At 46.5% G+C, this 12,590-nt stretch overlaps 1 protein-coding gene across 1 annotated transcript; it reads right to left on the bottom strand.

The window, feature by feature from the left end:
* Positions 1-1,106: 1,106 nt before the first annotated feature.
* Positions 1,107-10,528, bottom strand: LOC310833047 (leukemia inhibitory factor-like). The gene is made up of 4 exons (XM_083715401.1): positions 10,480-10,528; positions 9,893-10,023; positions 3,098-3,276; positions 1,107-2,140 (listed from the first exon to the last, which is right to left on the bottom strand). The coding sequence occupies exons 2-4, from the start codon at positions 9,909-9,911 to the stop codon at positions 1,724-1,726; spliced, it is 615 nt and encodes a 204-aa protein (XP_083571527.1). The 5' UTR covers positions 9,912-10,023; positions 10,480-10,528; the 3' UTR covers positions 1,107-1,723.
* Between the last annotated feature and the right edge of the window lie 2,062 nt (positions 10,529-12,590).

Here is a 12,590-nt window from a genome sequence, read left to right as displayed (position 1 = left end):
TACCATCTAATAAATATTATAGCTGTAGAATCATGCTTACTCTTGAGCTGCTGGTTATTTCTTAAAATAAATATACAAACACCCACAGGAAACTGTGGACCCTTTGAGAAAGCTTGGCTCCATTACGATTCATAACTCTTGGGCGATATTGCTGTCTGCCCCCACCCCCATTAAAAAGGGAGGGGGGAAGCCCAGGCATTGTGCTTTGTGCCTATGCCAATATTTAAACGCATGGCTACTACTGCTAATCCTAATTACCCATTGCTCAACACCGAAAAGAGTTGGGCGGCAAGAAACCCCAAATCACATTGAAACTGGCCAGTGTCAACATCTGAGACTGAACACGGTAAAAAAAGAAATCTTAAGTTCTGAGCGTGAGAAAATAACCCTTTTTCAGAGGGTTCAAAGTGTATTACATCATCTTGCCATAATCCTAAGGACAACCCTGTAAGGTAGGTCAGCATTATTATCAGTATTGCAGATCGGCATGGTGTCGGGTAAGGCAGAGAAAAAGACAAGAGGGCTCACCCACACATAACTTTTGCCCTGTGCTTTCTAGCACAGACCTGCGGTTTTCCAGTCCGTGTCCAAGCCAGTGTCGTGTGGTCAGTCAACTAGGGGAACTAGGCTAGTCCCCTAAATGTTCCCCAGGCGCCTCCTTCCCAAAGCCTGGGAATCTTTTGTCTGGCTTAGGGAGGGAGGCAGGATGTGGCAATGTCACGCACACAATGTTGCGTCCCCTACCCCAAATTGCCCTCGCCAGCTGGCACCTCTGGACCTAACTTTTCCCATATGAAAAATTGCAACCAGCGTTGTTGTTGCTGTTTGGCCCTGCCAGTTCCCCCAGGAAAACCTGCTCTTTAACGCTGAATTGGAATCATACAGAATCAGAGAGTTGAAAGGGACCTTGAGGATCATCTAGTCCAACCCCCTGCAATGCAGGAATATGCAGCTGTCCCATACGGGGATCGAACCTGCAACCTTGGCGTTATCAGCACCACACTCTGACTAACTGAGCTATCCAGTGACAACAGTAATTTAGGCAAAATTCAGTGGTGAAAAAATGGGGGGTTTGCTTGGAAAGCACTGGGACAAAAAAGAAAAAGAAAAGTGCTTGGACAGGGATCTTTAAAGCATGGATCAGTGCCTTGAAATGCAGAGCAAAGCTGTGTGTAGATGAGCCCAGAGACAGACAGAGAGACAGAGAGACAGACAGACAGGGAGAGGCTTAGCGACGGCCACTTAGTGAGATGGACTGCAATCCTAACCTGGTTTGTTCAGAAGCAAGTCCTACTGGATTCAACGGGGCTTACTCGCAGGTAAATAAGGCTAGGAGTGCAGCCTGAATCGCTCAGGATAGCAGGAGCTTCCCTGCTCCACATACAGGCTCAGGACTGAGCACCGTTTTGAACCCCTTTGACCATCCTGACTGTGAGTAGTGAAGACTGTAAAACTAAGTAACTGCGAACAGGTGTGCAAAAGCTTATCATATCAAGGTGAGGTAGCTGAGGTTGGTGGGTGTGCTCGGCCCCCCCTCCCCCCAGTAAACATTTCTCCAGAACTCTGCAGCCCCCCCCCCCCCAGCTTTCCTGATCCGGAAAGGAAAAAGACCCATGGGGAGGAAAGACTGTATGATGTCATCCCCAGGGCTATGGATACAACCCAAAACATGTTGGGTTGACGCTGCAGACAAAGAGTTCTTAGCATGGTCTCACGCGAAAGCTCATCTCTGCCTATGGCATTTCCCCAAGGCCTGAGCGATGAGCGGGATGGTCTCTGTGTACATCCTCAGCGCCCAGCAGCCCTGCTTCTTCTTCTCAAACGCTCCCGTTTCCTCCGAGCCATAGGTAACCTTCACGTCAGTGACTTTGTACTCGGAGCACAACAGGCAGGTGAGGTTGGCTAGGAGGCCTCGCGTCTTGGCGGTGGTGTTGCTGAGCCGTTCCAGCAGGTCCTTCCTGTCGTTGTTCTCCTGGTCTCTGGTGATGTTGCCCAGGGAGGCGTTGAAAAAGGTGAAGATCTTGTACAGCGAGATTAGCATCTCTTTCCTGGTCCGGTTGTCGAAGGAGGGGAAAGTGTCTTTGGAGACGCAAAGCGATTTCACCTCCGCTCTGTTGAAGGGGGAGCCTTGGCTCTCCAGCTGCTCAGGATAGAAGGAGGAACCCAATTAAGAGCTGGCATTGATACCCATTTTACTTTACTTTATGCTGCTTTAAAAAAAATACCCTTGTTATACACATCTGGCCAAAAATAGTCAGGAGAGCATGAGACATTTCATCTCGGGTTGTGGGTTCAAGTCCTATGTTTCTGCATCGCAGGGGGTTGAACTAGATGACCCTCATAGTCCCTTCCAACTCTACTACTCTATGATCTGGATAATGTGCTTTTATCTTTCAAAATGTTTCTTTAATGCTGGCCATTGGCAGTAACAAGATTTGAGAGCAGGAAGCAATGTTTGTAAAGCGCCTTTGTTAAATCCCACCTGAAACCAAATTAAGAAGCACCTTTCTGGGAGTGGATTAATCTGCTGATTTCAGTTTCTCCTTCCCATCTTAGGTTCAGTTTGACACATTTCCGTATCTGTTGGTGATTTTATTTTAATTTTTAAGGTCCCCATACAAACTCATCAGCGATTAAGGATGACTTCCTCTTAGCACATATATGTTTCCATGCAATTGCCCCTTGTGTATGCATTTTTAAAAATCAATTTCCCCTGACATAATGCATTTTTGTATATTGTTTTTACTAAGATATTCATTCTGATGCAAACTTTAATAGACCACACCCCCTTACAAATAACCTTCTGGAAGGCCTGTGCCATTGGTGGACGGGACCAGAAGCAAATGTTGGTGGAGCAACGAATGCAAATTTGTACAACAGACTAGTTTCTACACATACACTCTCTCTCCATCCTCTATCCAGAAGAGTAAGGAGCTTCATCAGAATTCAGGGACATATCCCGGCCAGGCAAAAACACTCAAGGAGGGTGCAAATCAGGTGTGGCCTGGGAAGAGTCCCGAGGGCCAGCTAGACTGCCCTGGAGGGCCACATTCCTGTGCCTGAAGTTCCCAGCCTCCCCTCTACACCCAAAACTTACATAGGCATCAAAGAGACCTGGGGCCGACAAATTGAGACGTGTCACTTGGCACTTAATTTGATTGAAGACTGTTTCTCTGCAAGGGCCAATGTTGTCGCACATGAGGTTCCGCCTGTTCCTCAGGAGGGGTTTTCCGGGCACCAGTCGGCAGTGCATGGCTAGCAGCAAAGGAACAACACCTGTGCGGAAGAGGAGGAGGAGGAAAGGATGTGTCAGGATTTGCTGTTCAGTAGGGAAACAATGTGCCCCAGAACCAAACATACAGCAAGTAAAGAAAGAGAAGCAGGAGGCTCTGGGTGCTTATATGCCGCTCAGGCTTGTGTTCTGATGCATTTCAAATGCCAAACGCTACCCAGGGCTAACTGTGCGACAGAGCCAACTTTGCCTAATGCACACATGTATTTTTCACTTAAGGGACACGGGTTAAACCACAGAGCCCAGGGCTTGCCGATCAGAAGGTCGGCGGTTCGAATCCCCGTGACGGGGTGAGCTCCCGTTGTTCAGTCCCTGCTCCTGCCAACCTAGCAGTTCGAAAGCATGAAGTGCAAGTAGATAAATAGGTCCCGCTCCGGCGGGAAGGTAAACGGCGTTTCCGTGCACTGCTCTGGTTTGCCAGAAGCAGCTTAGTCATGCTGGCCACATGACCCGGAAGCTGTACACCGGCTCCCTCGGCCAGTAAAGTGAGATGGGTCCCTTTACCTTTACTTTTAGTTATTCACTTATTTTGCAAGGAATTCCCCCTGCCATAATGCATCTTTGTGCATTATTTTCATGAATGCAGATAAAAGAAAGGACTTCTTCAGGAAGCGCAGTGCTAAACTGTGGAACTCACTGCTGCAGTGATGGTCACCAACTTGGATGTCATTGTTGTTGTTGTTGTTATAATACCTTTGAAAGAGGACTGGACAAATTCATGCGAGGACAATGTTCTCAATGGCTGCTAGTCACAGTGGCTATCCTCTGCCTCCACTGTGAGAACAGGGTTAATTTTAAAATTATTAACCCCTTACGTTGTTTTCTTACTGCTTTAATATAATTATTTTATATTTCTCACTGTTTTAATAGTGTGCTTAATGTATCCTATTGTGTTTTACGTCCTCTGTTTTGCTTCCTACCTTCCATACTGGTTATTGAGCGAAATAAATATATAAATGAAAAATATAGATGTGAAACAGCTGGGCCATTGGTGGCCCTCTGGGTTTCCCCCTCCCCAAACACCACCAGTCCTGAGAGTGAATTGCAAATGCCCTCTCCTTACTCTCCCCTGGTTTTCTTTACTCTCTGCTCCTCCTCTTCCAGGCTACTATAGCTGGATGTGTACCTCCTTCGCTGGCCACCCACAGCTCCCATGTGCTATTGTTTGATTCGTGCAGCTTTGCCCAGCCAACGTCACCAGAATTCCCCTCGGTTCTGAGTGACGGGTGGCAACCTTCCCAGATTTCATAACCGCAGGCCAAACAATGTCAAATATGCAAAGCGGTTCCTACCGGGAACATCTCCAGCTCAGCATCAAAGCAGCAATTTGGGAAAACCTCTTCCCTCATTTCACAGTTATTTCTCTTTTTGACAGTCGGAGGAGGACTGTGTGCTAGGCAGGTGTCCCACAAAAAGGTGCCCCGCACACACACAAAAAAAGCAGGGCATGGGAAGCTACCTTATACTAAGAAGCTTAATATTGTCTGCACTGACGGGCAGCAGCTCCTTAGGTCTCAGGCAAGGGACATTCCCAGCCCTACCTGGAGATGCCAGGAACTGAACATTAGGACCATCTCATGTGAAATAATTGCTCTACCCCCTTCGCTTTCCCCATTGGTCCATCCAACTCAGTACAGTGGTATCCAATTGGTCCATTCAACTCAGTACAGTGGTGCCTCAGGTTAAGTACTTAATTCGTTCTGGAGGTCTGTTCTTAACCTGAAACTGTTCTTAACCTGAAACTGTTCTTAACCTGAATTACCACTTTAGCTAATGGGGCCCTCCCCATCCTGAAGCAAAGTTCTTAACCCGAGGTACTATTTCTGGGTTCTGTAACCTGAAGCGTCTGTAACCTGAAGCATCTGTAACCCAAGGTACCACTGTATTTTCAAGGGTTTGGCGGTCAAGCCTGATGAGGAATGGTTGAAGGAGCTTGGTATGTTCAGCGTGGAAAAGAGGCGACTGAGAGGAGATATGATAGCCATCTTCAAATATCTTAAGAACTGTCACGTGGAAGATGGAGCAAGCTTCATTTTCTCCTGCTCTGGAGGATAGGACTCAAACCAACATCTTCAAGTTACAAGAAAGGAGGTTGTGGACTCTCCTTCATTTGGGGTTTTTAAGGAGAGGTTGGACGGTCATCTGTGATGGATGCTTTAGCTGAGATTCCTGCATTGCAGGGGATTGAATGAGATTACGTTTGGGGGTATCTTCCAACTCTATGATTCTGCGATTCTACGACTGGCAGTGGCTCTCCAGGATTTCAGGCAGGTTACCCCTCTATTACCCCTTCCTGGAGATTGAATGTGAGGTCATTCTGCATGCAAAGCAGGAGCTACGCCCCTTCCCTTGAGGAACACAGGAAACTGATTTACATGGAGCCAGACCATTGGTTGGTCTAGCTCAGTGCTGTCTATACTGACAGGCAGAAGCTCTCCAGGGGTTCTTAAAGGGGTGTTTAAGAAACCTCAGAGGCCCTGGATGTTGTCAGACTCCCGTTCCCATCAGTCACACGGCTAAGATGCAGTAGGGCTGCCGTATGTCCGAATTTTCCCAGACATTACTGGGATTTCAGATGTGGCATTGACATCCAGGGGGGATTTTCTAAAGGCAGCACCTTATCCTGGATCTTTGGCAAGTCAATCAAAAAAATTGCAGGGTTGTTGGGGTCTTCCTTAAAAAAAGCTCAGGGCGTCCTGGTTTTTACTTTTTGAAATACAGTCATACCTCGGAAGTTGCGACTAGAACGTTTTGGCACCCAAACGCCACAAACCCGGAAGTGAGTGTTCCAGTTTGTGACCGTTTTTTGGAAGCCGAATGTCCAATACAGCTTCTGTGGCTTCCAATTGAGTGCAGGATTGGTTTCTGAATGTTTTGGAAGTCAAACGGACTTCCGGAACAGATTCCATTCAGCTTCCCAGGTACGACTGTATGGCAACCCTAAGCTGTAGCCCAACAACATCTTGAGAGACACAGGTTCCCTATCCTGGACCTGTTTAATGACCAAGACATACTACATGCCATCCCATATACTCCTTAAATAACTATTGTCTGGGAGTGACCAGTGACTTACAGAAAGCTCGATCGAAAGAGCAGGGGGGTCAAACACAAAGAGGAGCTTGGTGGGCTCAGCCTCGTGGGGCCAAGGAGGACAGCAAGGGGTTAACTGAGTGGTGGGGAGAAGCGGCAAAGCGTCTGGGTATAAGGCAGGGGGAAGTTGGCCAAATGTGTGGACGAGAGCAAGACAGAGGATGAAGCACATTTGCAAGCAGACCTTCCATGTGTCCCTATTTTCCAGGGACAGCCTTGGATTTACAGAAGCTGTCCCAGTTCCTTGGAATGTCCCAATTTTCCATAGGACGCCCCTATTTTCACTGGAGAAATATTGGAGGGTATGGAAGGACGTCCCTCAGTGCCGGATTCAACCCTGTGGAGGCCCCCAGGCAGTCAAAGTCTCAGGGTGGGGAGGAGAGAGCCTTGTGGGTGAGCTCTAGCGGGATAACATTGAACTAAGGAAGATTGGTTGCAATTTTCTCTCATGGTCAAATCAATATTATTTTTGATTCGTTGTCAAGAGGCCCCTAAAATAAGGTTACCAGACGTCTCTGTTTCCCGGGGACAGTCCCAGGATTTACAAATCAGTCCCCTGACAAAATCCTATCATTCCTATTGAAATTGAAAAGTGTCCCCGGATTCATTGAAAAAAATCTGGTAACCTTACTCTAAAAGGTGTGGGGCTCATAAGCTTGGACACTGTCCCCCTATTTTCACCAGAGAAATGTCGGAAGGTATGTGAAAGGAGACAGAAAGCAGGAGGAACTGGACGAGAGAGGGCAGAAGATTTCTCCAAAGAGAATTGCAGAGGCTACTTCCAGCCAACTAGACCCACTCAAGGTGGCAGGGAGAGGAGGTTTAGTACCAGTAGGTATGTGCCAAGGCTGGGCATGACGTCTAGGCAAAGACAATATGGTGCACAGGCTGAGCAAGGCCTAAGGAGGGCCACCAAACTCCAGAGATGTGGGCACCAGAAATTGGGAATCCTCTTGTCTGTGGGCCAAACTCTCCCCACCAAAGGTCTCAATCTGAGCCCTATTTCCCCCAAGCCATGCCCACCCATCCTTCAGACTTAAAGCAAAATCATTTGGCTGGTGCACCCGTCAGCTGATGGGATGTTGAGGAGGAGGACAGTCTTGCTCCAGGAAGAGGAAGCGGTTTCGGAAAACTGCTGCTGCTGCCAAGGAGGTTGTTTGATAAGGGAAATATGAGCACATGACATAGGCAGTCCTGACTCAAGGAGCTGTTGGTGATAACATCTCCCCTATGATCTGCAGTTGATTCCATGCTAAGCATTCAGCTCTGTTCCTCAAGAGTCAGGCTGGCTGTCCAAGAGGATCACACTAATATCTCTTTGCAATGAGAGGCAGAAGCTACTCCTCAAGTGAAAGCTATTACATTTCCAAGGACGGAAGAGGTGATTTGTTGCTGGGTAGCATTCAGGTCCAACATTCCAAAAACCATCCACTTCCACGTGGATGCTTACAGGAGTCCATCGGCTTCTCCTGTTGCCCTTTTCCCAGGCAGGTATTATTAGTCAGAGGTTTGGTTCTGTTCACCAATTATGGATAAGTAGCCAAAAATGGTCTAGCCCTTTCTAAAAACCATCTTGTAGCTAGTGTCTACAGATGGGCAAATCCATCTATTTCTTTTTCTCTCTTGTTTTTTTCCATCTTAAATTCAGTTTGCTACATTTCCACATCATTTTCTGAATTTTTAAAGTTTAAACAATGCATGTTCCTCCCTCCCACATTATACACATTTTTTGTATTAAACTTTGCCCAATATGCCATTTTTTTGCATCCAGTTTTGCCTTATAAAGCACATTTTGTATACTACAAATAATCATAACCACAGTCATAATCATAATATTTTTATGCCGCACATCTGACTGGGTTGCCCCAGCCACTCTGTACTGAGTTTTTGGTGGGAAAACTGCATTGCAAAATTGGAGAAAGTGTGAGATTTTGAAGCACGATTACATTTCAGTTTGTATACTGTTCCAGGAAGTGCACAATAGGTAGATCCAAATTAAAATGTGAAGCAAACTGAATTTATCTCTTATCCTGACTAGTGACCATTAAAATGTCTTGTGCTGGTGAATTCTGATGGCACAGCCTTAGAATGTACACACTATAATAAATGGGTATGTTTTCTTTTGAAGGTGCTGGACAACCCTGAGGTTTTGGGGTATTATTATTATTATTATTATTATTATTATTATTATTATTAAGCTTATCCAGGTTGCATTATTAGCCATTAATTCACCAGCTGAAGAGTTCTAGCAAGAAGTTATTCATCCCTCTAACACATGAGCTCTTGCAAAGCTTATCTTGCTTCTAGCTTTGCAGAGGGTTGGACTAGATGACCCTCGGGGTCCCTTCCGACTCTACAATTCTACCATTCTAGCTGCCCTTTTAAAGGTGTCAGAGGATGCTGAGGTTTTGGGGTGGTGGTTGTTTAAACTTTTCTGGGTTTGCATTAATTAACAGCTCAGGAGCTCTAACAATAAGCTGTCCACCTCTTGGCAGCTGAGCTCTTGGAAAGCTTATCTTGCTTATTCTAACTGCTAAACAGTTCAGGAAAATCCAGTGAAGAAAGATATGCTCTGTAACACTGATTTAGGTAAGCCTGACCAGAGGGGTGGAGGGGAGTCTATGAAGCAGGAAAGGAGACCCAATCTAAGAATCCCAAACTGAAAGAATAGAATAATTCCTTAGAGAGGACCAAAACCTTGAGAGGTTAGCATACCTTCATTCTAGGTTTGATTGCTCCCTATGATGGGCTGGTGGGACACGGGTGGCGCTGTGGGTTAAACCACAGAGCCTAGGACTTGCCGATCAGAAGGTCAGCGGTTCGAATCCCTGTGACGGAGTGAGCTCCGGTTGCTCGGTCCTAGCTCCTGCCAACCTAGCAGTTCAAAAGCACATCAAAGTGCAAGTAGATAAATAGGTACCACTCCAGTAGGAAGGTAAACGGTGTTTCCGTGTGCTATTCTGGTTCGCCAGAAGCGGCTTAGTCATGCTGGCCACATGACCCAGAAGCTGTACGCCGGCTCCCTTGGCCAGTAAAGCGAGATGAGCGCTGCAACTCCAGAGTCGGCCACGACTGGACCTAATGGGGTCCCTTTACCTTTTTTATGATGGGCTGACTACAATCTGAGCAGCGTCATCCGCTGGATAACATTTCCCTTCTTTCCAAACTTCCTTTTGGGAGGGGAAGGGGATTAAAAGGTCTAATTCGATAAGTGAAGTGTTTCTCCCAACAGCCAGAAATATGGGGGGAATCTTTCAGAAGTTGCCAGGAAGTTTAGCAGAAGTCTGCCAAAAAGAAAAAAGGGAAACCATCTTTTTCTCACGCTGCCCCAAAATGCTCAGAAGTCTTCGGAGTAACTAGAGGGATAGAGTTGAAAGTTCAACCAGGGTCACGCTTTGGACTGCAGAGGGCAGAAGGCGCTGACAGCGGTCCTCAGTGAACTTTGGAAAGGGAAAGGGGGGGGAAAGACAACAAAGAAGAAGTAATTTGAACTGGAAAAAGGTGGGTTACCTGAAATGATGGCTTTCATTGTAAGCTGGATCCTGGAATGACGTAAGAAAATTGGCCGTTGGCAGTAATGTTCATTCAGAGAGTGGTGCTTAATACTTGGGGATGCCACCGGTTTATATATACTTGTGAGCCTGTGTTGTAAGAAAGGGGAGGGAGATTTCATTGAGAGTGGAAATACTGAGCTCTTCCGAAGAATGAAAATGTTGAGGTCATTACATTTGTGGTTTTTCTGGTTCCTCCCCATCAGCACACCCCCCCCCACTCCACACCCGAGTGTGGCTCATTTTGGAATTGTTTGATACGAAATTAAGTGGGCAGATAAAACAACAACCATTTGAAGAAAAATCAGCTCCTGTTTTTTCCCTGCCTACATCGATACAATCATGTCACGAGTCATCGCAAGGAAAAGAGCTGTCAGACCAAAGGTTTGACATCATAGGCTCCCCCCCCCTCCATCTTCTGTTCTCACCCCACCCCTCGCCACAGAGGGGAGTGCAACTTTCACTTTTGTAGCCCAATTATTTCCCCTGGGAAAGGCACTTTCTTCAGCGTTTCCGAGAGGCCCGGTTGTACAAAGGTAGAAGCACACCCACGCATGGCCTCGTTTGGTAATTATCGGGGCAAAGCAAGAAGAAAAAACGGAAGCCGGTGGAGGAATTTCTGGGGAGGAAATAAAAAACCAAGAAAGTACATGAAAAGTCTGGTTGTCTCTCTCTCTCTCTCTCTCTCTCTCTCTCTCTCTCTCTCTGTGTGTGTGTGTGTGTGTGAGAGAGAGAGAGAGAGAGAGAGAGAGAGAGAGAGAGAGAGAGAGAGAGCTTTATCGCCTCCTGGTGTGCACTTTGGAACATCAATGGATTTGTGTAAAAAAAAAAATCCAGTCCTAGAAGCAGCGCCTTTTTTTCTCTTAAAAAAAATAATGTTTAGGGGTACTCTCGTTTTGACTCAAGAAAATCACCATTTTATAGTCAGGAAAAATAGAGTAAATGGACAAAAGTACAAAGATTCACAAAATGTTTAGGGGTGTGTGTCCCCCCCCAGAAAAAAAAACACTGTCTAGAATCCAAAGTACAGTACAAATATGTTTAAAACCAGACACTGCAAAGCGCTGGTACCCACAGATATCATACCCTCCAACGTTTCTCTGATGAAAATAGGGACATCCTATTCCATGAGAATGAAAAGAATACTAATAATGTTATTATTCGTACCCCACCCATCTGATTGGGTTTCCCCAGCCACTCAGGACAGCTTCCAGCATATATAAAAAACATAATAAAACGTTTTTTTAAAAAAACCTTGCCTATACAGGGCCACTTTCAGATGTCTTCTAATGGTGATATAGTTACTTATTGTATCTCCTTGGCTTGGAGGCCACAGAACAGACCATACCCTCCAACATTTATCTGATGAAAATAGGGACCCCACCCAACATTTCACCAATGAAAATAAGGAAATCTTATGGAAAAATAAGACATTCTGGGATCAAACCAGAAACAGACGACTTGTGTAAATTTGGGACAGTCCCTGGAAAATAAGGACACTTGGAGGGTCTGCACTAACCACTATACGGTGGTACCTCGGGTTAAGAACTTAATTTGTTCTGGAGGTCCGTTCTTAACCTGAAACTGTTCTTAATCTGAGATATCATTTTAGCTAATGGGGCCTCCCGCTGCCGCCACGCCACCGGAGCACGATTTCTGTTCTCATCCTGAAGCAAAGTTCTTAACCCGAGGTACTGTTTCTGGGTTCGCAGAGTCTGTAACCTGAAGCGTCTGTAACCCAAGGTACCACTATACTGCCACGGCTAATTTGTGTGGAGCAAGAGACTTGGAAGGATCGTAGGCCACAATATTGCATAGCAAAGCAATGGATGTAAATTTTACCCCCATAAAGGTAAAAAAGGTAAAGGACCCCTGGATGGTTAAGTCCAGTCAAAGGTGACTATGGGGTTACGGCGCTCATCTCGCTTCAGGCCGAGGGAGCCGGCATTTGTCCACAGACAGCTTTCCAGGTCATGTAGCCAGCAGGACTAAACCGCATTTGATGCATGGAAACGTCATTTACCTTCCCGCTGCAGCGGTCCCTATTTATCTCCTTGCACTGGCGTGCTTTCGAACTGCTAGGTTGGCAGGAGCTGGGACAAAGCAACAGGAGCTCACCCCGTCGCGCGGATTCGAACTGCCGAGCTTCTGATCAGCAAGCCCAAGAGGCTCAATAGTTTAGACCACAGCACCACTTGTGTCTTGTATGCCAGTAGGCCAGCATGTAAGAGACGTCATCAGGGTTGGACAATATCATTTCAGCTAGCCAAAAACTCTCAGGTTGTGAAGCAAGGCCCATGAGTTGTGTCACCTGAGGAAAGGGGGAATGACCTGGGAAGTGTTCCAAAAGCCAGACACAGAAACCTGGAAGGGGATGCATTTGCACCCATACCCACACCCCAGCTTGAGGTTCCCTGTCCTTGCTATAAAGCAAGTGTGGGGAATATTTGGCAGTCCAGATGTCACTGAACTACAACTCCCAATACCTCTGGTCATTGGCTGTGCTTGCTAGGGCTGGTGGGGAGTTATAGTTCAGTAACATCAGGGGCATAGCTGTCAACCATCCCTCATTTGGCGGGAAAGTCCCTTATCCCAGCGCCGTGTCCCGCTGCTGTCCCTTATTGATGATGTCCCTTAAATTTCCTGGGTTTCAAAGG

Source organism: Podarcis gaigeae (genome assembly GCF_964106915.1).
Source record: "Podarcis gaigeae genome assembly, chromosome: 16".
Taxonomy (NCBI): domain Eukaryota; kingdom Metazoa; phylum Chordata; class Lepidosauria; order Squamata; family Lacertidae; genus Podarcis; species Podarcis gaigeae.
Note: the sequence above shows the minus strand (reverse complement) of the source record. Positions and strands in the feature narration are given on the sequence as shown.

What these genes read in the sequence shown, in the direction of transcription:
- LOC310833047 (XM_083715401.1), bottom strand. An exon ending in CAGGTCTCTTTGATGCCTAT is followed by an intron (nt 2,141 to 3,097) that starts GTAAGTTTTGGG and finishes TATCCTGAGCAG; the next exon opens with CTGGAGAGCCAAGGCTCCCC.